This window comes from Trachypithecus francoisi, unplaced genomic scaffold (assembly GCF_009764315.1).
Source record: "Trachypithecus francoisi isolate TF-2019V2 unplaced genomic scaffold, Tfra_2.0 Lachesis_group2, whole genome shotgun sequence".
Taxonomy (NCBI): domain Eukaryota; kingdom Metazoa; phylum Chordata; class Mammalia; order Primates; family Cercopithecidae; genus Trachypithecus; species Trachypithecus francoisi.
The window spans coordinates 88,153,476-88,179,483 of record NW_022681465.1 but is presented as its reverse complement, the minus strand read 5'-3'; the positions used below and the strand labels follow the sequence as shown (position 1 = coordinate 88,179,483).

Genomic DNA, 26,008 nt, shown 5'->3' with positions numbered 1-26,008 from the left:
TGCTAGGATACTGTAATACTTCTTCCTTTGTAAGAATGAAGATACACATTTCATGATGGTATTCTTGTAAGAATATATATTCTTACACCTATAGCAAAGGACAGAGTATCCCTGCTTTTTAAAATCTAGGACTCTAGATTTTCTTTCATCAAACCCCATACATTTTTAATTTATCTTAATCCCCATGGGTCTATTAAACTTTTTTTTTCCAAGTCAAATGAGGGTAACGTGCTGACATTGTAACAAAGTTGGAGAAATGCACATCTTACCCATGCATGTAAAAACCCAATCATTACACTTATGAATTACTGCAATTAAATATTTTCTTTCCTAGAAGATTTCTGAAATTAAGATTCTTGGATCCTGTCTTAGAGATAAAACATCTAAAACAAACTGGAAAAATTCTTTTTAAAATTTAGAAAGTACAGTATAAAACTCCAATGAAAGGATTTTAGATACTGACATGAGAGGGTAGTCTTGGTTTAAGCATTTACTCCTCCACCAAACACAACAGTTAAGTTCCCAGAACAGTTTAAGTTGTTTAATGAGCGTAATTTTAATTACGGTTTCTTCCAAATGACCGCAATATCAAGTAATTAAAACTGCTACATTTAAAATGAAGAAGAAAAGCTTACAAGAGGATCTATTTATGCTTACTTTTCCATTTCCTCCTATGCTTTCTTCCTTATAGCTGGTAACCCATAGCCACTTACCACAGGCCCTCGCCTATTTCTCCTTTCCAACCATTCGTGCTTCCAGGCTGGCATACAGGTTGCCTTCAGTTTCTCCCTGATCATTCGTTCCTCTGGACGATCATCCATCTTGTGCAACCCTTTGAGAGTTTCTTTATTCTCCATCTCACGACTAAAATGAATGGAGAAACAAAGAAAATGAGAAATTTATATATGAAAGATAATTTCCAAGAACAAATGGTTCTATTTTATACTTCCAAGGGACATGTAATAAAAAAGCTAACTGCTAAAAACCCCAAATGACTTAAAGCTTGAAAAGATTCTGAATTATATATTACTGACATATATCATGCAGACCTTTGTTCCACTGTAGTTAACAAAATGAATCCCAAGACATTAAGCACCGTATTAACAAATATATTCACTAAGACTGCATTGTTTTCAATTCTACCACCCAAGTATATAACAAATATTTAGAAGGGTGTATTACTATGCTTTTATCCCAGGATTTCCAATACATTAAGTCAATACAGACAGAATCTGGTGGATATGCTCATTTATCTGAAATAAACTCAATAAATATTTAATAAGTGAAGTGAAACTTAACTGTATCATCTATGATCCCAAAACATTTTTTCATAGCCTACATGATTAAATTTTTATTTTCAGAGAACAATGATTTCTGACAAGCATTTGGGGTACTCTATAAAGAATAAAAATTATCAGTACAAACATTTGATCTTTACTCCATTAAATGGTGTGGATTTACCAGAATAAAACAATCTCTAAACTAAGAACGTTTGAGAATTAACTCTACAAAGCCTAATAGGCAAAGCATCAACCTCACGAAAATCACTAATTTTAAAATATACCCACATCCCCATGAGCATACACGCATACACGATATGCACAGATTTGAAAACCTGATTCATAAGCATGCAGTTAAAGCAACTGCACCTTGGGATTAGTAACAACTTTACAAATACTAAGCTAATTTCAGTAACTATTTTGAAAAGTTTATAAAGCTAGAGAACAGTTTTTCTACACTGATACAAAAAGGAAATACTCAAGGAAATACCAAAGACAAGAACCTCAAGTTTACTAAAAAGACAAATTCAAACTCCTCTAGGAATTTTCCAGCTAATCACAACTATGAAGTACAATCTTCAGAGAATCAGCCAAAGAAAAAAAAGAAGAAACTACTTAAAAATAAATATTCACTAGAAAGGAAACAGTTAACCGGTTTCACTGAAGCATCAAGACTGTGAGGAAAGTAGAAGCCAAAATATTAAACACCTCTGTATCAGCGACTGACCTAGATATTTTTAGAAATACAAAGAATACATAACATTTGGTTTGAAACTTGCAAATGGGCATTAAGACCCCAGAGTAAAATATTTCCTTACAGACACACACACACACAAATACTGTTATATAGAAGCAATATGAGATTTTCAAAAAGTATGAAAAAAGGAGGATTATCTCATTTACTTATACGTGCTTGGCTGCTTTTTATGCTGATCATAAAATATAAATGTTAGGGGATGTGTAGAAGAATGTAAGAGAGGGAGGGAGGAGAAGAAGGAAAGAGGAAGGAGGGATGGAGAGAAGGGAAGAAGGCAGAGAAGAAAGGAGGAGGAGGAGGAAAAGGAGGGAGAGGAAGGGAGAGAAAGGGAGGTAAGGGTGAAGAACACAGGGGATAAAATGTCCTCCAAAAAATCCATCCTGCTCAGTTGGTACTTATTCCAGGGGACTCAGCTTTGTAGGCAACTGAATTTATGTGGTGACTACATACCAAAAATTCACTTCCAAGTCTTTAGTATTAAAAGCACTTTCCCCGTCAAGTAACAATGTTGCAAGAGGTGGTTTGGTTCCTAGGCTAGTTCCCAAAAAATAAGCCTCATAGTGGAACTGCAGTGCATTTTTATACCAGAAACTCCTGCGCTCCTGGACCAAGGTGCTCGATCGTCTTTCCTCTGGTCCTAGCTATCTCTCTTCCCACAAATCTGTTTCAGGAGTGTCTCTTCTCTGTTATGGATTTTCAGTTTCTGTTCCTGGCCCCCAGTCGAACACACAAAGGACGTTCCTTGTCTAAACAAATCTTCCTGGATGGCGTGGCCTCCTTAAAGTCTAATTTGTCTCTTTCCTTTCCACTTGTTTGAAAATACTATAATCTTTTAGACCAATTTATTTTATTATAAATAATAGGGATAAGCATTCTAGCAGCTGAACTTTTACAAACATCTGAGATTCTTTTTTAAATTTTGTTTTACCTTATTTATGTTCAAGGGCTATGAGATTATTATTATTTTGAGATGGAGGTTTAGCTCTTGTTGCCCAGGCTGGAGTGCAATGGCGCAACTGGCTCACTGCAACCTACTCCTCCCAGGTTCAAGTGATTCTCCTGCCTCAGCCTTCCAAGTAGCTGCTATTACAGGCATGTGCCACCACGCCCGGCTAATTTTGTGTTTTTAGTAGAGACAGGGTTTCACCATGTTGGTCAGGCTGGTCTCAAACTCCTGACATCAGGTGATCCACCCACCTCAGCCTCCCAAAGTGCTGGGATTACACCACGTCCGGACTAAATTATTTCTTTAGAATAAACACCCAGAAATGGAAATGCTGGGTAAAAAATGTACACAAATGAAGACTTTTGATAATATGGGCAAATAATCTTCTAAAAAACATGTCTTCCATTCACACTTCCACCCAGGTCAAGCTGCTTTTACCTGGTCTGAATTAGCAACAGGCTCCTAAAGAGCTTCTTTAACTGATTCTTACCCAGATTTCACAGTGCACCCAGGGTTACTTCCTCCATTAAAATCCTCTAGTGGCTTCCTCCTGGGTTTAGACTAAAATCCAAAATGTTCAGCCCAACCTAAGTAGCCCTGCACCATGTGGTCTCACCTCAATTCCTGTCACCAGACCTGCACCCCCTGCTTCTTCACTGCCTCAATAACCCCACGATCTTTCCTACTCAGGGTTTCTGGACAGGCTGCTTCCTTTTCTGCCTACTTTTTACCTAATTTCTACCCATTCTCTAGATTTTCCTCAACTCCTCAGACTTTCCCAATTTCAATTAAGAGCTCCCAGTTCCATTCTTTCACAGCACTTGTATTTTTCCTTTAACATGGTTAATGCAGTTTGCAAAATGTTCCTCTCTTATGAACTGTAAGCTCCATGAGTGAGGGGACCACGTGTTATATCCATCTATACACCTAACATCTAAGCACGTCTGGCTCATAATAGGTATGAACATACATTAAGTGAATGATCACTTATTAACTCTGGCAGTCCTACAGCCTTCCTAGTTTTAAATTTTAATGACTATTCTTATTAACTTTTAAAATAATTCTGTAGTTAATTAAGATAAATTTGCAATTTAGATGTTATTCAGAACAATTTTCACTGTTCCTAAGTTAATCTGCAAATATAAACCAAAGTGTTTTTCCTAGTCTCTCTGTAATAATTATATGTCATTAATTCTAAAATTTGTATTTTTTCACATTTTAATATCTGAAATCTGAATGCCTCTTGAAATCAAATGTTACTGTAATTTAATTGGCAGGTTTTTTTTTTCCTTCATGGTATATAGAATAATGGTACAACTTACAACCACTGGGATCTTTGAATCAATGATATATACAGTAAATCCTATTATATTTGTCAGGAATAAATCATATCTACTCTGTTTAATTTCTCTCTGAAATGGAACCAAACTCTGAAATTTTTTTTTTACATACTTGTATTGTTTTTATTATAATCCTAACATATAATCTTCCATAAACCAGGCATATATATAGGGTTTTTATTTTTACCAGATGAGTGTGTATGTGTATGTATGGATGTATATAGCAGTGATTTGTCATCCAATTAATATATCACAGCCATAGCAGGAAAAAAAACCTTTTTTTAACCAAAGCTAATCTAAACAGATAGCTGTAAAGTCACTGAGAGATAAGAGCCATCTCCAATTCATGTTGGTTAAACATGAATGTTTCGGGGAGTTATTTTTGCCACACATTACCAAGAAACATACCTATTGTAAATAATAGCGTATATACTTCTGACCTTAAAAAAAAAATAACAGATTTTTTAGTAAAACAATGTGTTTTGAGAAACTACTTTGAAGACTTAAAAATAAACAAAATTGTGGTTAGAAAAATATGAGAAACTTAAGAACTGTTACAGATCAAGCTTTATCTTCATTTCCTGTTTATTTAGGAAACATGAGGTTTCTTGGTTTTGGCTTCTAGACATTCCCAAGAATGAATTTGCGAATGACATAGAACTTCAAGAACGCTTACTCCCTGAGGTTAGGTTTCTAGTCCTAGATTCTTCCTAGACCTACAAAACTCACCTGCTAAAATCCAAGATGCTTCAAGGGTCCCTTCTCAGGGAAACTGTAGTCAGTCCTCCCTTTATAATGTGGTGTCAGCCACTGTTGATTGTGCTAACTCTCTTGTAGGTCTCTCCTCTACTCTTCTATGAGGTCTTTTTCTCCTAGTTCTGTGTCTAATCATCTTCATCAGTACCATAAATTAGGCCTTCTTTCTGGAGCCCCTTAAATACCAACTACGGCCCTCTTCTCATAGCACAAAAAAACTTCATAAATATACTATGATATTTTGCACCCATCTCTGGAGAAGACTTTTTTTTTTTCCTGCCAGGAATATCCTTTGCCATCTCAATATGGCTTCAATGAAGAATTTCCTACCACCATTCTAAGGCTGCTCTCTCCCTGCATGGTAAATATTCACTATATCATAACTATATCATAAAATTAAGTATACGTTTAAGTATCTGCTTCCTTGTCCACATTGTGAGCTCTTCCAGGACACGCTACCTCTCATTCATTGTTCTATCACACTGCCCAGTGTCCTGGATGGGCCAAAAAAGGTACCTGACACACTGCCCCCTTCTGGGAAGCCAGAGGGTCTGCCCAGTCCTAAGGGTGGTGGCTAATGCTTAAGGTGCTTTAAACATCTGAATCCATCCCACCGTCTATAGCTGCCTGGTCCAGGAATGTTCCTTGATCCAATGACCTTCTATACTGAATGGTATTGTATGCCTGAGTCAGATCTCCCTTTCTGAGAGTTTGAAAGTAAAACACACATATAGTGTCACTGCAAGAAGAGTGGCATTTAACAGGGAAACAGAGCAAGGTAGTAAGTAGAAACACTGAGACAGAAATAAAGGAGAAGAGAGAGAAATTAGAAGAAAGACAGGGATGGAGAAGTAACAAAAGCCAACCTAACACTTGTACCTGGGTCCCTTGATAAGCTGTCAGATGACGAAAGCCACTTTTGTACCACCCTGGATAATGAACGACTAGTTCTCCAGGAGCCAAGTGTATAACGGAGGAAACTTCTTGGTGGGTTCTTTAATTTGGAATGAAATAAATTTTAACCCATCTCTGTTCCCTGCAACCTCAAAAAGTCTGACTAAAACACTAGTTCTACACAATGCCTGGCACACAGGGGACATTTAATAAACACTTAAGAATCCTGGCCGGGCGCAGTGGCTCACACCTGTAATCCCAGCACTTTGAAAGGCCGAGGCAGGCAGATTACCTGAGTTTGGGGGTTCAAGACCAGCCTGACCAACATGGAGAAACCCCATCTCTACTAAAAATACAAAATTAGCCGGGCGTGGTGGCACATGCCTGTAATACCAGCTATTCGGGAGGCTGAGGCAGGAGAATTGCTTGAACCCAGGAGGGGGAGGTTGCGGTGAGCCGAGATTGCGCCACTGCACTCCAGCCTGGGCAACAAGAGCAAAACTCCATCACCAAAAAAACAAAAAGAATCCTACCAGTCTAATGTAATTTTTAAGTTATTAAGTGGCTCATCTTTAGGAAGGAAATACTGTTTGTCAACAACTAGTGATAACGGAGAAATAACTGCCAGAGTGTCATCACAGAAAAATTATATTACATGCCAGACAATGGATTAGGTGCTTTACATGTATGAATTTACTGCACCCTTCCAGCAACCCTGTGAAGTCTTTTCTATCAGAGGCTTGGGGAGGCTAAGTTATGCGCAGGGTAACACAATTTATAAGTGAGGGGCAGGGCTAGATTCAAACTCCCACAGGTTTGATTGAAGAGCCTGTGCTCTTTGCTGCTATGAGTGTTCACTGTCCAATCTGAGTTTGTTTTTACAAGGAGTCAGCACTTGTGCTGATACCTATATGATAATAATACAAAGAAGTTTTATAAGTTTTTACAACAGTGACTATTTGATTATAATAATTTTAAAAGCATATTAATTCTCTTCATTATTAGAGCATTTCACTGCAATAGAGGCAACTAAGACTGTAATGATCTTTTGTAGAAAGCCTTTCTGGAAGTCAATGAGATTCAACCTTAGTATAAATAAAGATTTCCATATCTTGATTCTCTTAGTGTCCAAGGAACTTCAAGGAACCCTAGAAAATACATTAGATTATTTGGGACAGGCACAATTCAGAGCTAACTACAGTCTACTCGTGAAGCCTTCATAGCAGAAGAAATTCACACGCTACCAAACTCATAAGCCATATTACTGAGGAAAGAGGAGAGCAACGGAGGACCCAGCTTCCAAAACAATCCTAGTCCACTGTGGGACCCTTAAAGTGTAAGGTTCCAGGTAAAGGGAAGGAGCAGGAATGACTTAACTGCAGGTAGGAGATCATAATGAAACAGGAAGACTGACAGTTCCTTCCCACGGACAGGGCTAACAGCCACATGGGGCTACTCAGTCAATTCTCTTGAGACACGGCTCTTACTACTCCATTTTACAGATGAGACAAAGGATACAGGAGGTTCAGTTACATGTTCAAGGTGATAAAGTCTGTATGCAAAAAACACTATGACTTACACTCAGATGAGTGACTTCACAGTCTGTGTCTTCTAAGAACAAAAGGAAAATGAGTATGTACAAGTACTTTTAATCTGTTGACCTAGATTGCAACCAAAACCAAAACCAAAACCAAATCATCTTTTATCTCAATACTCAGACATTTCTATTTTCCAGTAAGACTGTTTTTCCAGAGACTATACAGTCTTTGCCAACTGTTGGCCTATTCCTTCTTCTAAGCAAGGAGGATTAAATAAACCATTGGAAGGGGGAATCTTCCATCTTTATATGATGCAACATTTGTAACACAGGTAGGTTTACATAAGAAGTAACAATGTATAAAAATGGCTCACATTCTGAAAATTAGTTCCCACAAGATTTCATTCCAGGTTCTATTCAGTAAAGTTTGACCCTGAGAACTAAAGACAGTACAACTTCTATTTATTTATAACAAGAAACAGGCACTACTACTTTCATCTCCCCACAGGGTAAATATCCTCTCTTTAGCACAACACATTCGTTCTTTTTTTTTTTTTAAAGACAGAGAGGGTTTGGCTCTGACGCCTAGGCCGGAGTGCAGTGGCGCAATCTTGGCTCACTGCAACCTCCACTTCCCAGCTCAAGCAATCCTCCAGCATCAGCCTCCTGAGTAGCTGGGAACACAGGCGTGAGCCACCACACCTGGCTCATTTTTTTTGTACTTTTTGTACAGATGGGGTTTCTCCATGTTCTCCAGGCTGGTCTTGAACTCCTGAGCTCAAAGCAATCCACCCGCCTTGGCCTCCCAAAGTGCTAGAATTACAGGCATGAGCTACCACATCCGGCTGAAATCAGTTTTATAGTATGTTGAATCTGTATCAGAAATCTTTATTGGCGGAAAAACTATTTTAAGTATTGTGTGCAAATCTTCCTATTTAGGCCTTTGAGAGATATGGGCACGGAATTCACCCTCAAAAAGCTCATGCTCTGATTAACCACATCAACAGTTAAGTAATATGGAAGTCAAGTAACAAAGACAATAACACAACTAATTATAAACAATACATATGAGCAGTTTAATACCACCTTAGTGATTCTGATTGACTCATATTTATCATATATTCCACATGGTCATGCACAATAAATCCATTTACCCTAAATCATGGATTAGTTTCCATTAAAACACCACTCCATTTGAGTTTTAAAATTAAAAGTATTCTCCAGCACAATCACAGGATTTTGAAAACTAGAACACAGTATAGAAACATAAAATATATATATATAATTAACCAAAATTAAAATAAGACAACATATTAATAATCATACTATAAATACACAATCACTGGCTGAACTAGACAAGGAAAGGGTAACTTCTTTGAGGGCAGGGCCTTTTCCCTGTCCTGCAGCTAGGAACAAAGCACCCAGAACAACAGATGTTACGGGCTTGATAAACACTCCCTGATTCAGAGTCAGAGTCAGAGTCAGAGTAGCTGGTTATCACTTCTAATCAACAAAGATCTAAGAAGTAACACCATGCAGATGTTACACCATCATTCATAATGGACAAATATAGCCCTTAACAACTTCTACCATAAATTAGTGCCTCTAGGGACATGCAAATAACTTCAAAGAGAAAAAGGTAAAGAACTTCAATGAGGAAAGGAAGAATATTCAAAAGGTTTTATTACTTCCAAATTAGTAAATTTGTAAGAGATTGGTTTAACAATCATGAGGCAACTATAATAAGAGGGAATTTACAAAAGGCAGAGAGCTACTAGTCAGTATCAAATCATTCTTAAAAATGGCAACTCTGTACGAATTTTTTTTGCAGTCAATTACCTTTGACTTAGTCTATGAAATAAAGTACAAGCCCAAATCTCCCTTTAGAGAAGAAAAGTGAATCAAAAAATGTGTATTAACTGTACAGTTCTCCTATACTAAATGTTCTTATATGTTCACAATGTATGAATATAGTTAAAGCAATTGATCCTCTATTGAATACTGAATAAACCTGAAGGGATTTCTAAGTAAATTATTACACAGACTCAGTGTGCTATAAATTTCAGACACCACTGGAACATATAAAATAATGTCTGCATAAAATACTGACAAATGTAGACCAGGGCATTATTATGAGCAGAGAATACATTATTAAGTGAAGGAAAAGATTCTCATTTGTCTTCTTACAGGAAGTACATTTTTAAAAACTGGATTCAAGATTATTTCATGATTAAAAGGCATCTTTCTTGACCACAAATAGTCATAAGAATATGACTTCTCAAATATGAATTTGAGAAAACTGCCTTGCAGGAAAAGTGTTTTTACTTTTTTTGATTGTTGAGACCCAGTGTCACTCTGTCACCCAGGCTGGAGTGCAGTGGCAGGATCTCAGCTCACTGCAGCCTCCACCTCCCAGGTTCAAGCGATTCTGCAGCCTCAGCCTCCCTAGTAGCTGGGATTACAGACGCCCAACACCATGCCCAGCTAATTTTTGTATTTTTAGTAGAGATGGGGTTTCACCACGTTGGCCAGGTTGGTCTCAAACTCCTGACCTCAAGTGATCTGCCCACCTCAGCCTCCTGAAGTGCTGGGATTACAGACATGAGCCACCATGCCCAGGCAAGTCTTTTTTACTTTTAAACTAACATACAAACATTATGGATGTACTTCAACAGTTTCTGAAGTCACTGACATATTTAAGGTAAAACACTAAGGCTAAACTTTCAGGTGGCCATGTTTATATATGGGTAAATATCATCAAAACACTAAGAAAAAGATAAAATGCGAAAAGATTTTCTAAATCATCTCTTTACACCTGCCTAGTCCCAGAAAGAAAGTAAAGCAGCAGTGCAAAAGCTTGGTTATAGTGTTTCTTTGGTACACTCATGTCTCTCAGAAATGTAGCTGCAGATTCTATTAAAAACTACCACATTCAAGTTATTAATGTACCACAATAAATCAATCCAATACACATTACTTAGCACATCACTCAATAACAGAATTGAGATGTTCTGTCCAAATTTGGAAAAAGAACAGTTCTTCCTTCTAAATGTGTTAATAGATGAACAGAGAAATCAACAAATTTCTACGAGAATGAAACTAAATATATAGACTTTGTTAAGCCATGGAAACAATCATGAGCATGACAGGTCAAGAAAATGTCAAACTGCAACAGAAGTCAAAACTTGCCAAGAGGAAATATAATCCAGACAAGTCAAATATACATCAGAATTCGGAGAGAGGGACAGTGGAGAAATAGCCATGCAGAGACAATCAAGAAAATGCAATGACTCTTAAAATTGGTAGGGTTTTAAAATAAATCTAAAAGAGATAAGACAATTCAAGTTAGTAAGCAAGTTAACTTGGTAGTGAATGAAACTTCTAGAAGACTAGCAATTTGAGTTAGCGAATGAAAATCCTAGAAGACTATCAATTTGAGTCTGGTACAATTATTTTTTAAAGAGCAGATGAGGAGAAAAAGTAGGAAGTCAAGGAAGACATGTTTTCAAGCGAACACTCTTGGTGTATAGGCATAAAAGAAAACAAATCAGACTAGTATGAAGCCAATATGTTTTTAGTTCTATTGTGACCTAAGATTCAAGTTCAATGAAATCTGATGACATAACACAAATTATGAACTATAATGTGTGGGTAATATTTACATAGGCAAGTGAAAACTGTAAAAATGATCAGACCTGAACAGAAATATGAGTCTGGTGATTCTGCATGATTCATCATCTTAGAAAATATATAAAAACGTTAGCGACAGAAAAACAACATTGTTCTGCTATTTAAGACAGACAAAACAAACGAATTGTAAAGTTACTGTCTGTCTTAGGAATATTTACTACTCAGACTAAATATTGCTTTAAAACACTTCTATCACTCATCAGAGTAATCAGCTTTGTAACAGTACTTCTAAATACGAGGACTCTCCTCATCTTCCTGTGGGGGGAAACTCAGAACATCCATCAGGCTTAATGTAAACTATTTTCTGAGCACCCAATAGAGGGAGTTTAAGATTAATACGATCCCATTTCCCACTTGTTCCTTTCCAACAAAAACCCACAAAAGCTTGTATTATTTTGAGATTCTGTGCTAAAAATTCCACTGTTCATTCTTTCCTTTGTTGTGTCCTTGGTACTTGAGGAAAAACTTTTAGAAGCCTTGGGGGAAAAATAAAACATTGAGAGTATCCTCTTCCCTAATTGTTGAACACAGATCAGTAAGAAAGAAGGATGTTTTTAAAAACAAAACAAAACAGTTTTTGGCTAAACGTGTATTTCCTTTTAAGAATCCCCCCTTGCTACTTGACAAATCTAGGGCTGGGAATGTCTACAAGACAACTGATGCATAAACCAAGGGAGATGTTACACTACAGAAGTAGGCTGGAACTTCCTATGCTACTACTGTGGGGGAAGGGGGTGTTCTCAGCAAGGTAGTACATCCTGCCCTAATCTGGGGGGCACTGGTACAGAATGCATGACACAGTGAAATGAAAACCTCTGTTCTTTCACCACTTGGTTTTTCATCAAAAAGATCCCAAGTCAGTGTTACATGAAGGCTGCAGTGTACGTTTCTCCTATGTTTACTCGTTATCTTTGGGGAAATGTGACAGCGCAGTTTGAGTATACTTCTAAGTGGTCAACTCAACAGGGCTAGTACATACTTACGAAAGTGGTCTGTTAGTACATGTAGATTATGGCATAATACAACTTACTATAATTCTTAGCCCACTAACAAATTTTATAGCTTCTGTATTTTCAAAAGTTTTAGATATGTAATATTTTGAGTGAATACTTTCTATTTTAAAAAAGCCCTTGTTTTTAATGCTCTGAGATTAATGAAGAGGGGATAACCTCGAATTAGCACACAAAGCCCTCTTACAGTCTTCACTAGGAGAAGGATTTCTTTCAAAATTCTACAGAACAGCTAGCACTATACTACTTCCTTCCAGCTGGTGGAAAGGCATGTTAACTGGGATGCTCAGAATGAGGAAGAATGACTTCCTGACAAATGCAGCTTTTCTTCTTTACGCTTTGAACGCTAGCAAATCCACTCCATTCAATGAATGCCGGCACACCTACCACAGATAAGCACTGGCCACGCAGTAGAGAAGAAAAATTAAAAAATGAAAGATAAATAAAACAGGGTCTGTGTTCCTCCAATCATTCTGTCTCACAGAAGCAAGAAAACACAACGTCATCTCCGCTGTAATTTAACATCCCATAAATAGTTGCAAAGGTGGAGTGATCTCCATTCTTAATTTTATCTAGGAGAGTCCTGAAAAGATCCACAGAGGAGGTGATGTCCGAATAATTCTAAAGAACAGAACTGGCAGACAGAGTTGATGAAGGCCAAAAGATGTTCTAAACAGAAGACACAGCTTTGGCAAAAATAATATCCTATAATACTAAACATCTAATGATTCTGCAGATTAGGGAACACTTGATAAAAAGAAGTTAGTTGGCTTTATTTATCACAGGACAGCACAGAGCCTCTAATAAGATCTCTATGTGTCATGAATCTCCAAGGGGAAAAAGGTATGCAGCATTCCTCACATTCACTTGGCATGGAAGTCCTTTTTAACAGAGCATCTTTGATAGTGCGATGTTCCTCAGAACTTACTCTAAAAAACCTGTACGGGCTCATCTCTACAGACCCTCTGGCTCCAGTAAGTAAGTATTTCTAAGAAGAAAATTGCAGAGAAAAAACTAACACCAGGAATCTTAATGTCTTAATACGTCTTAAGCTATCACAAAATTTAGCATGTCTGTAGTGCAATTAAGGCTCCAATAATTTAAAATGAATATCGGGAGAAAATATTATTTAGACAGCCAGCGAGATGTGTAGTCTCATTGTACAAACCCACCCTAAGAGACGGGGGCATCAGACATTTAAGCCTGGCCCAATTCAACCACTAGCAGAGGCCATAGTCTCTCACAAAGATTTGCCCCTGGTCCAGTCCACTCATTCTCTGCCAAGCTCTTAGGGCTGGGGTGAAAGCAAAAAAGCCATGAGAAACAAATCAAAACAAATAAAAACAACCAAAAAACCTTGATAATTTATCTTCTCTAAAGGTCTCTGTATGGTTACAAGTAAGTCCCAGAATACAAAATAAAATAAATGGGCCTGGGGAATGGTTCTCATTTCATTGCAAAGACCCTGGAGCTCTGCACAGTGGGAACATTGTGCATCTTCAGCAATCATGGTGGTGTTACTGGCAGGACTTGTGGGTGAAGCAGGTCCAAGGGGGCGAGGCCAATGTGGCTGAAGGAGGTGATGGCAATGGCCAGAAAGCAGTGATGACTCGAGACGGCTACTGGGTCACTGGCCAAATTCAGTACATGTAAGACCCACACTGGGGACACTTCAGGAAGAATTGGTGGGTGGGAGGTGAGGAGACTGTTAAAGGTACTTATGGAGCAACAGTCACCCAAATCAATCAAATCTGGGTGCTTCTATCAAAATGACCCCATTTTAACAGGCTGGGGTCACATGAGGAAATGCGTTGCATCTACAACAAAACCAGGAAGGACTTCTTAGTCAACAGAGATCATACCACCTGGAAGATACGTTCCTAGGATTGGAAAGATAAGGTAAGAAGCCATACCACATACACAAGAAGTATGGCACAGTGATCAGGGGCATGAGCTCTGGAGCGAGACTGCCTGGGTTGAGATATAAGCTCTGATACTAGCTGTGCAATCTTGGTAGAAGTGCTTCTTTCTGCCTCAATTTCCTCACTATAAAATAGGGATAACAGTATCTACCATATAAAGTGGCTATCAGGATTAAATAAATTAATATATATGTAAAGTACTTAGAAGAAAGTTAGCTTCTAAGAGTTCCTCCCAATAATTTATTGTCCTATAAAATGGGGATAACAATAATAGCTAATACTTATGATCCACCTACTATCTTGCCATACCCTGTTCTAAGTCTTTTACATATAATTAATTCTTACCTCACTTTTTAAATGAACATAGATGAAGTACTTACAATGGCACCGAGGGCACGGTAGCACACGATAAACTGAATTACTACTATTACTACTATTACTATTAAAGCTAGCCTCTGCAGTGCTTCGTCTGTTGTAAATACTATGCTAGGTGTTGTCCATACGGTGGCTTTATATCTCACCAAAGCTACAAGGTGAGACTCCTCATCTTCACTGGGCAGATAAAGAAACCTGCAGAAAGATTAAGTAGTTTGATTAACTCTCCATAATAAGTGACAATTCTGAGTTTCAAAACCAGCTCCCTATGACTTCAAAGTCCTGTCCTCCTCCTCCTCCTCCACTATGCTGTTGTTATAACTTTTTTTTTTTTTTTTTTTTGAGACGGAGTCTTGCTCTGTCGCCCAGGCTGGAGTGCAGTGGTGCGATCTCGGCTCACTGCAAGCTCCGCCTCCTGGGTTCCCGCCATTCTCCTGCCTCAGCCTCCCGAGTAGCTGGGACTACAGGCGTCTGACAGCGCGCCCGGCTAATTTTTTGTACTTTCTTTTAGTAGAAACTGGGTTTCACCGTGGTCTCGATCTCCTGACCTTGTGATCCGCCCGCCTCAGCCTCCCAAAGTGCTGGGATTACAGGCGTGAGCCACTGCACCGAGCCTATAACTTCTTTTAACAAGTTATTTGAAAAACAGGTGACAGTAGCAAAATAAAACTATTTTTTTCTGGTTTCAGAAGGTAACAATGTTGACTAGCAACATCTAGAATATGAAGACTGCTGTACAAGGCTGCTTCTGCTAGTAGGGAGGGAGGGAAGAAGGTCTAGCCAGAAAACAAAGAAGGTTTCAACTGTTTCTTTAATATTAGTTCCTTTAAAAAATACACATTCAACCGCACTGCAGCAAGTACAATAAAATATTAACATTTATGAAATACAGGTGAAGGTTTTCTGGCTGTTTATTATACTATTATCTAATATATTCCCTCTGTATTTTTCTGTATGCTTGAAATATTTCCTTAAAAATAAACATGCACCACTGAACCACTACTCTACACTGTGGGAAGCTTCACGGAACTAAAGAAAATGACAGGATTCAGGGGTCTGGAAATTCATAATCAAGTCCTGATTGTGCCACTAGCCATGACATGCTCTTAAGAAATTCACAACCTTTTTGGAACTTAAGAACCTATGAAATCAGATCAGACTACAAGATGACAGCTTAGGGTCATTCAGTGTGAACATACAATTCATTTATCACCACTGCTACATCAATATTATTCCTGTCAGGCAGACAGACACCATCAGAAGATAGAAGGCTCAATAGGACAACAAATTCCTTTTAATTGTTAAATCTGGAGAGTACTTCCCAACATTTTTTTGAGTAAAATATTCTTTGTCATTCTATAATCCAGTGGCTCTCCATGTTTTCAAATGTGAAAATCCTTTCTTAAGGTATCATCACCATCTACGTAGTAGCTATGTGGATCTGCAGACTCTTTGTACTAACTCAGGCAGGCTCTCAAAGTTCAGACTGTCAAGTAGAACATACTGTCAAGTAGAACATTCGAGAAAGTAGAGTACAAAGATTTTAAGATTGTTTTACATGAAAAATATTAACCCCTCTAGTTTTTTTTTAAATGAATAAGCCACACATTTATCTTCCTTAAAAGGCTTAACAATTTTGACCTCAGATGATCCACCTGCCACGGCCTCCCAAAGGGCTGGGCTTACAGGTGTGAAACACCGTGCGCAGCCAACATGGCAAAACTCTGTCTCTACTAAACACACAAAAATTAGCTGGACGTGGTGGTGCACGCCTGTAATCCCAGCTACTCGGGAGGCTGAGGCAGGAAATTGCTTGAACTCGGGGGGCGGAGGTTACAGTGAGCTGAGAACGCGCCATGCACTCCAGCCTGGTGACAGAGCGAGACTCCAGCTTAAACAAACAAAAAAACTTAACAATTTTGCATATTTAAGTGTTATTAGTCAAAAAGATGCAAAGCAGTAGCCTGAAATGAGACATGAAACATGGCGGCTCGCAGACCAAGTTTCAGTTCCAGTTGTTCTTACGTCCCAATGTGAATTCTATTAATATCTACTTCAGGCCAGAGCTCTCTGTAGCCACACAGCTGACTTTTCTCATAATCTGGAATAATGGTATCAGATATGCTTAATCTGGGTCAAGTTACACAAGTTAGGGTTTTCTGTTTTTAAAAAGGAGAAAAGCTGGGACACAATATTAAAAATCATACTGGTTTTTTGAGGGCAAATCTGAAAACACAGTTATTGCTAAAATATTTTTGCTTTTGTATTATTAAAAGCTATAATGTTTTCAGAGAATACTTGCTATTCGGCCAATTAATACTTATTATTTGGCTAGGCGCGGTGACTCAGGCCTGTAATCCCAGCACTTTAGGAGGCCGAGGTGGGCAGAATACCTCAAGTCAGGAGTTCAAGACCAGCCTGGCCAACATGCTGAAACCCTGCCTCTACTAAAAATACAAAAATTAGCCAGGCGTGGTGACATGTGCCTGTAATCCCAGCTACCTGGGAGGCTGAGGCAGGAGAATTGTTTGAACTTGGGAGGCAGAGACTGCAGTGAGCCGAGATCAGGCCACTGCACTCCGACCTGGGTGATAGAGCAAGACTCCATCTCAAAGAAACAAAAAACAACCAAAACAAAACAAAACAAAACCCTTATTTAAGTAACATGAGTAGATGTCAATGGCATGTTACACAATAAGAGAAACTTCGACTTTAAAACCAACTTTACCACAGGCCAATTGATGTAAACAAGTGGGACAGTTCCTATGGTGTGTTTCTGGTCACAAAAAATATCACCAAGCTTCCAGAGACCCCAAACACTTCTAACACTAAACACTGAAAAAATGTGAGCTATAACATACATTTAAGAAACATTAATAACAAGATAATTATTTACCCACTTATTCCAGTTCAGGGTCACAGGTGGCCAGAGCCTGTCCCAACAATTCAGGGTGCCAGACTTAACTAGCCCTGGGTAGGATGTCATCCTGTTGCAGGGTGCACTAACAAACATCCACATTCTCTCAGTCTGGGTCCTTGCAGACATGCCAATGAACATAATGAGCACATCTTTGGGGTGTCAGGGGGAAACCAGAGTACTCAGAGAAAATCCACCCAGAGATGGGGGGAATATACAAACTCCATACAGACAGTAGCCTCTGCCAGAAGAGATTTTTTTTTTCCTCATCAACTTTGTAGCAAAATTGTCCAAAATGTTGAACTAAATGACATTATTGAAGGATCTGCTATACTTTAAACTGGAAAAATAAAAGGCAACTAAGCGATGGTTAATAACATCTAGCGTTCAGGACACAAACTTGACATATTTGGCTTAGAAAGCATAAAATATTTTATGTGGAATAAATGCTAATACCTGATACCATATATACATTTTCCACTTCAGGATATTAATATATCACCCCTCATGGATTATACAATTAATCGGTACACATAAGCAAGAACAAATCAATTTAGCATACAGTCCACCTCCTTTAAATATCACTCATTACTTGCATATCTGACAAGTGGAAAAAGCTGGAGATGGCTGATGTCTAGCAGTCAAGCCACATCAAAAATGTGCCAATATACTAAAAATGATGACCATGTGAAATTCTCAAATGATGTCCTTTACTTCTGATACTGGTGTGTTTGCTGCTATTCATGTTCTCAATCTTTCACTGATGAGATAATGTATTACTGTTAGGAACTACCAAAAGAGCACCATATGGATTACTCTGAAGTAGGCCTTTGGATTCTCAACTTGACCTCAGGAATCCCTCCACTGACCTATGGCCAAGTTGTGATCAAGCAATCTCTATACTAATATTATCCCCTAGGAAAATGAAGTCTCCCCAGAAGATCTTGACCAATGTCATACGCTCTTCAATCCCCTTCAATTATTTTTTGGAATAGTTCATTTCCTCCCAGCCATTTGCTCCTAGCTCAAAACAAAACAAAACAAAAAAACCTTCTTGGCCAGTGAGTACATTAAGATGATGGTAAGGTTTTGAGACTTGCCAAGTGCTGAATCATGTTGATGCTTAGGTTTTTGTTTCTACACCTGGTTTGGGGGGCATAAACTCCCTCTAAGAATCCTAGCTACCCGAGTCAATCCACTGGAAGATGGGATCACTGCCCAGCAAACACCACCCACTAAGAATTCAAAGTGAAACAAGATTCTTGGAATTGTATGGGAGAAAACAAAAGCTTTTCATTCAGTAGGTGGCACTCTTTCCTTAAAAATGTTAACCCAGGCAACTATTAATATCAAAGATGTCATCTGCCCACTAATCATTTAAAAGAGAAGGCACATTAACTCCAACATCCTGTCCTAAATATAGTCTGAATCATTACTGTCTTCCTAAATGATGTCTTCCTCATTTCAATGAGATCCTGGAGTTGTTCATAAATATGCCAATTTCTTTTCACTATAGCAAAAGCTACAATTTCATAGAACCAAATAATTGCATTTACTTTAAACTGGCAGGTTTTGACTTATGACTTTTCCTGCTATATGGTTAAAAAGACATTCATCATAACTGTTTTCTAATTTTAATGATTTCAGATATAAATGACAATTTGAATGGAAATGGGGCAAAGAACTGTACTTGTAATACAGAAATTGTATTACTCCATTTTAAAACAAGACAGCTATTTTTCATAAGCACGCATACGAATATTCTTTTTAAAAGAACAGCTTTGACTCATCATCACTCTGATACTAGACCAAAGTTATCAACCTGAAAACTTTTAAACTGAAAAATGAAAGCAGTCTGACAGCTAATAAAATGTGAGTTTGCCTAGCATACAGAAGCAGCAAAAAATAAAAATAAAACCCCCAGTTTATCTAGTTTTCCTTAGGAATATTTCTTGGTGTCAGTACTCTGTAGGGTCCACATCTCATTACTGAAGCTCTAGGGTCCCCCTTGGAGAAACCATCCCAGGTGCTGCCTTCAGCCTCTCCGACTGGCCACTTCCCCTAAAACTCAGTGTGAAGAAATCTTCCTCAGTCCTTACTCAGCAAAGAGCACTGCTACAAAGGCCTCTTATCTGTTTCCCATTCTTGACTTTGAGATCCTTGAGGACAGAAATGGGTCTCAAGTTTATGTCTCCTGCCCTAGCAGAAAGCTTGGCACAAGGGTGGTAGTCAATAAATACGTACTGAATAAAATAATGGAGTGATCGTTTCCCCTTGGGCTTTTACTTGAGAACAAGGCCTTTGTCTTACTCATCTTTCATCCAGCCGTGCTGACTCCCAAATGCCCAGTATTTGTACATAGCAGGCTGTGAGGAAGCAATGCCTTTCTAATATGAGGTTCTACACCAGAAAAATCTCCAAGATGTAAATAAGCTTCACTGAGGCCTTTGTGTATGCCAAGGATCCACTGTTAGTCCTGGGGCACTGCAGAAAGAGAAAAGAGCTCCCACACCACTCTTGGGAAAAACAACAGCTTTCAACCCCAGGAAAAGACTAAGAAACTAAGTAAAGAAGCTAAGAACCGTGAGTCTAGATTCATTTATATTTCAGTGAAAACCTAACTTAGAACCTTATCCATGTCTATAATTTTGTTAATGGCTGTTGATTTTTCCTGTGGTTAGCCGGAATAAAATGCCTTGAAGAAAACCCTCAGAGATTCAAAGATCTTGTGGCTGGGAGGGGAGATGCAAAAGCCATGAGCTGCATCCTATTAGGGAAGCAACCTGAGAGGAAGAAAGGGAACTAGCTCAGGGGGTCAGTGAACTGGCATGTCTGGGGGGCAGTGCTGGAACTCCGAATCCATATTCCTCAAACCTAGATTCTCCTAGCTTAAGGTAGGGGTATACTGCTGGCAGGATACATTTGAAACCACAGCATAAGCATGAAAAATGGAGCATCTATTTTCTAGAGTGTCAATTTTATTCCAAGATTTCTGAAAGGAGTACCCTGTGATGGTTTTATGTTAAAGATACAAAGGTGGCTAAAATACAAAATTCAAATGGATTAAGGTAAATCAAAAGACTTGACATGTGAATCGATTTTGTTCACTGTTCGAAGTAAGCATTACTAGGATGACAGTCTGCACGGACACTCCTGGGTCCCTTTCCTTCAGTTCTCTAAAAGAAGTGTGCTGGGTGGATGGGGCCAAAATGTTTGACAATAGGCTGAAGCAGCTGTTCTCAACAACTCTGCCATCATAATATGACAGTCACATATATAAGACAAAACTTCAATAAACTGTTTAGGGAGTGCCACACAACTAGCCATATATAAATAGTAACAAGTCACCCCCCGACCCTAAGCAGAGATAAGATAAACCACACAAATGCCAAAGTGTTAATCACATCTCTACCACTTTCCCTATCCAAGAAAGCCTACCAGTATGCAAGAGAATAAGTAATATCTATACGGGTATTTCTAAATAGGTCCGAAATTATTTCTCTAAAAACTAATCACTTTAACACTCTGACATTTCATTATTGCCAAAAAAAGTACTCCTTAATTACCTTCCCAGGTGCATTGCCACACCCATGTCACCAACATCAAAATCTGACTGGCTGCTAGTCAGGTACACATGCTGACCAAGTTGAAATATGGAGATAGAGTATTTCTATGAGGTATTTAAAAGCGACTATTAGGAAGAGGGTAGACAAACACAAGAGCCACTCAGAGGGCTCCGACAGAAAACAATTCTCTCAACAACCTGGGATAGACATGGTCCTTTATAGGAACTGCTCACATCAACCTCAGTCGAGTCCACAAACCAAGCAGAAATCATGAAATGGGTTCTGAGCACACTTATAAATACGTTTTTGTTAGAATGTTATCTCTCCAAGAGCAGGGATTTGTGTCTGTTTCATCACTGCCATCTTCCTAGTATCTGCATATAGCCAATTCTTCACAAAATTTGTTGAGTGAGTGTTTTGTTATACCACAAGCTACAATAATTTAAACAAAGAAAACACAAACATTTCTATCTACAAATTTCCTATTTCAAAGGTACAGCAAGCTTTTCATTATAGACTGGCTTCCTATTAACCATCAGCTGACCCCCTCCAAGCCGCCATCTCCTTGAGAAACGATGATGTTTCAGAAAAGCATGCTCACTACTTTAACCACAAATAAAACTTTTTCCTCTCTGTGCCATCTCTTCAACTTGTAACATTCCCCCCCTTTTAATCTTAAAACAAAAAACCACCAAACCCTAAAATGCTTCATCTTTGCAAACATTCTGGCTTCTACTTCTCTCCCATCTCCCTCCTTCTCCAGGTTTCTCCAGAGTAGCCTACGCTTCCGCACCTCCTTCATCCCTCAGTAAAGTATGTCCCACTCCCATCACTCCACTAACCCACGTCCTTAATTATAAAATTAAGATATACTAAATTTTATATCTTATTACTTATAAGACTTATTATTACAATATCTAAAATTAAGTATCTTATTTTATACAAATTATTCTCCTAAAAGCTGTATATAAATAAAATACACATAATAAAATAATTTTCAGGAGCCTGACACCATCACCCTTATTCTGGCTGGGGTGTCAACTCACATTTTAATTTAAAAGGCTTTCTTAAAGCACAGCAATATTTTTCTCATCTTTTTTCTTTTTTTTTTGAGACGGAGTCTTGCTCTGTTGCCCAGGCTGGAGTGCAGTGGCATCATTTCAGCTCACTGCAACCTCCACCTCCTGGGTTCAAGTGATTATCCTGCCTCAGCCTCTCGAGTAGCTGGGATTACAGGCATCTGCCACCATGCCCAGCTAATTTTTTGTATAGTACAGGCAGTGTTTCAGCATGCTGGCCAGGCTGGTCTCGAACTCCTGACCTCGTGATCTGCCCAAAAGCAAATTAATAGGCAGTATTCACCAAGCTGTCCTCATATCCAGCATACACATAGAATCCTGTCAAATCCAGGTAGAACCTCAACTACCCCTTCAGCTTCCTCCACGAGTTTCCTATGAAATTAGCTACAAGTAATCAATAACTAGCTAGAGAACACAAAAATTAACTCTCTTTTTATCTTCCCTGGCTCCAGCATTTACACCTGGGGCTTACTAAGTTCCCAGCACAGTATGCACACACAGGAAAGTATGTCAATAAACACGAATTGAGCTGAAGTGACAGTGTTTAAGTTTCCATCCATAAGCAGTTCACATAAAAGACTTACGGGCCAGTAAACTATTATTATTGAAGAAAAAATAATGGCATGTCAGAGACACAGTTAAGGATAAAGATATTTATCTTGCCTCGAAGGAGATTTCAGTTTTACCTGAGTGACCTTTCTATAAACTAAAAGATAATCTCCTTTGTTGGGAAGGCATAGGGATCAGGAAGATTACTGAATTCTCTCAGAGCCACTAAGCTCTTTTATAATTATCAAAGAAGGTGCCCGCTGAACACAAAATAAAGGCCCCACATGTGACAGACAGGCATTCGTTAACTTACTTCACTAGTAAAGAATAACCACTAGTAACAAAATAAACGAACAGAAGTCCATCTAGGCATAACTTAACACTAGATGCTGGCCTTAGATATCATCTTTACTCAAATTAATAAAAGGGCATTACCTACCAAGAATAATTAATTCTCTTAATTAAAACACATTAATTAAAAGAATGCTGAAGTGTGAAATAAGCCTAAATTTAAAATAACTGGAAATGAAAACCAGCTTTCCCCGCCCCCGCCAAGGCCCATTTGTAAAGAGCTTTAACAAGTGTGTCTTGTTGTAAAGATGTACATTTCAGAATGCCTGAGGCAATGCAGGAAGCTCCCTGGGAGCATGCACAGAGATACTCAGGTGTGAGCTGAGGCACTGTGGCGGAGGGAGTGTGTGCATAGACAGCAGGAGGTCATGAGTGTTCACTCTCCCCTTACCACTCTGCAAGGCTGCATAGGCACCAAGTGTGAAGCATGTGAGACACTCTGGGCAGGCACTCTGTGAAGTACTCCAAAAGTGTTAACAATCATGGCTTTTAATGCATGTGCACACCAAGTGTATCTCCAATTCTGCTGGCAAAAAATGTATGTATTAACAAAGTTCAACCATACTTTTCCCTGAAGCCTCGTCTCTTCCATGGCATAGTAAGAACACTGAAATCTAAATGTATTTGTGTTTATAACTTGCCTTATAAGAACTTCATATAAAAACAAAAAAACGATGGCTAAGTGCAGGGGCTCATACCTGTAATCCCAGCACTCTGGGAGGCCAAGGCAAGCGGATCATGAGGTCAGGAGATCAAGACCATCCTGGCCAACATGGTGAAACCCCGTCTCTACTAAAAATACTAAACTTATCTGGGTGTGGTGGCATGCGCCTGTAATCCCAGCTATTAGGGAGGCGGAGGCAGGAGAATCACTTGAACCTGGGAGGTGGAGGTTTCAGTGAGCTGAGATAGCGCCACTGCACTCCAGCCTTGTGACAGAGTGAGACTCCGTCTCAAAAAAAAAAAAAAAACAAACTTTAAAATGCTTCACTAATGTTTTCTGTATTTTTGGAAGACCTAAACAGATAATTTAAAAAGTCATCACTACATATAGCAATTTTGACTTCATAATACACTATGTGATGAATAAAAGCTAAGACAAATAAATGAATAATTTTTCCAAGATAATAAAATCTGTGTTCTGATTAAACAAACTTATCTCGATTTAAAAAAAAAAATGCAAAGATAATCATAAAGGTTAAGAACGCAGGCTTGAAGTCAAACTGCTAAGGTTCAGTTTCAGGTTTCGCTGCCCACTAGCTGTGTTACCACCTTGCCAGGATAGCTCACCTCTCACAGTGTCTGATTTCTCAAATGTAAAATGGGAATCAAAATTCACAAGGATGATGTAAGACTTAAATGAGACAAACTATATAAGGCATCCAGTGTACCAAGCACAGAGGAAGTTAACTATTATTGCCATTTCAGGTAAGTACAGTAGGAGAGTGACAATGAACTAGGATGATTGAGGTTGGGTCCCAGACCCAGCACTGTACTGAAGCAGGAAACCTCTCAACAATGGCTGAACCCCTTATCCTTGCCACTTTTACTGCTTAGAGTCAGGAGGTTGTCCTTCCGAATTCTAAAATGCTATGATCATAAATCCTAGTATTTTATTTTTACCCTTCTGAAAGGGTAGGTTTTTATATTCATCATCTCATTTGCTCTTCCCAAATTCTGTAAGTATGAAGGGTATCATTATTTCTAATTTATAGATGAGGTCAAACTCAAAAGAGGTCAAATAAAGTAACTTTACTCAAAATCCTGCCAAAGTGTTAGGATAGTAATGGGGAACAGTCTCACAAGCCTGAGCCAGTGCTAACACTTCATCTACCACAATAAGCAGTCAGACAGCAGGTTAAATATCTTTCCACTAAAGACACCTGGCAATTCCCTCTCCAACAGCTAAAAGGGGAAAGAGGAAATCAAATAGGCCTACAAGGAATGTCTAGACTCTTGAATTTCAACTGCAATTCAATTAGGTTTTTTACTTTAACAGACACAATAAACTGTTTAGTATCAAAGTAATTTTGGTTTTCAAAGTATTATCTACAAAAATCTCACCTTCACATAAAGTAGGTCTACTTAACTCTTGTGAGGTCAAAAAAGAATTCTCATGGAACTCATTTAATTTTTGCATTAGTCCTACATAAGCAATCATAAGTATCTTGAAATACATGAGAATATTCAAAAGGATTAACGTTTAATGTTCTAAAAGAAAAAGGAAATGATACTGGATATCATTTAATAAAGGCATAAGGTTCAATTTTTGAAAGTGCAAGCTAAATGCCTGCCTGATACTTGGTCTGATTAAACTCGAATTACAAAATGAACACATAGATAAACATTAGAAATCCTGGGTTAAAAAAAAATTAGGGCTAGGTTTTTTGTGGTCTATCTTCCTCTCTCATAGACTCTGCCTAGAAAGAAGCCTGATTAGGTTTTGGAGTTCACCGGTTTGCGATGGATTCTGCCACCTTCCCTTTTCTACCCCCTGCTCTCCCTCCCATTCCTAACCTTGGAGGTGGGACTCACAGGGGACACATATAATCACAGAGGAGCAAGAGTAATGGCTTTCAGGTTTCTGCAGTGACTGCAGTCTCTGAACCTCAAATTCACACACATGATCCTAAAAAAACCCAATATTTTATCCCATTTTCACGGGTTACAAAAAAAAAGTTATAGAAGACAGAACAGGAATGCAGAAATGATAAAATTTCTAGGCTATTTTAATGCAAGAATATTGTACTTGAAAAGACCTGACACACATGGCTACTGCTAAGCATATGGGAAAGAATGAATTAACATTTTCAATATATTATATATATTCCTTATGCAGAAACTTCTTACAAAACATTTAAGTGCTGTTACCAATGGTTTTAATGTAGGCAATCTCTCATAGTGCGTTACAAAAAAAAAAAAAATCAAACCTAGATTAGGTATTAAAAAAAAAAAACAGTAAATGACAACATAAAATTTTGTGTCTTTGGGCTAAATTTTGTGGCAGATTTTTAAACTCTTTAACCTATATAAGATTTA

At 38.4% G+C, this 26,008-nt stretch overlaps 1 protein-coding gene and 1 non-coding gene across 5 annotated transcripts in view; both read right to left on the bottom strand.

The window, feature by feature from the left end:
• The window catches only part of MAP3K1 (mitogen-activated protein kinase kinase kinase 1), a 77,641-nt gene that overhangs the window by 36,024 nt on the left and 15,609 nt on the right, over nt 1-26,008 (bottom strand). For all 4 annotated transcript variants that reach the window (XM_033179601.1, XM_033179600.1, XM_033179598.1 and 1 more), the window contains exon 2: nt 714-864. In XM_033179601.1, coding sequence (XP_033035492.1) covers nt 714-864 — 151 coding nt within the window. The remainder of the gene's footprint in view (nt 1-713; nt 865-26,008) is intronic.
• Nucleotides 212-320, bottom strand: LOC117066296. The gene has a single exon (XR_004430270.1). It is a non-coding gene; the product is annotated as a small nucleolar RNA U13 (small nucleolar RNA).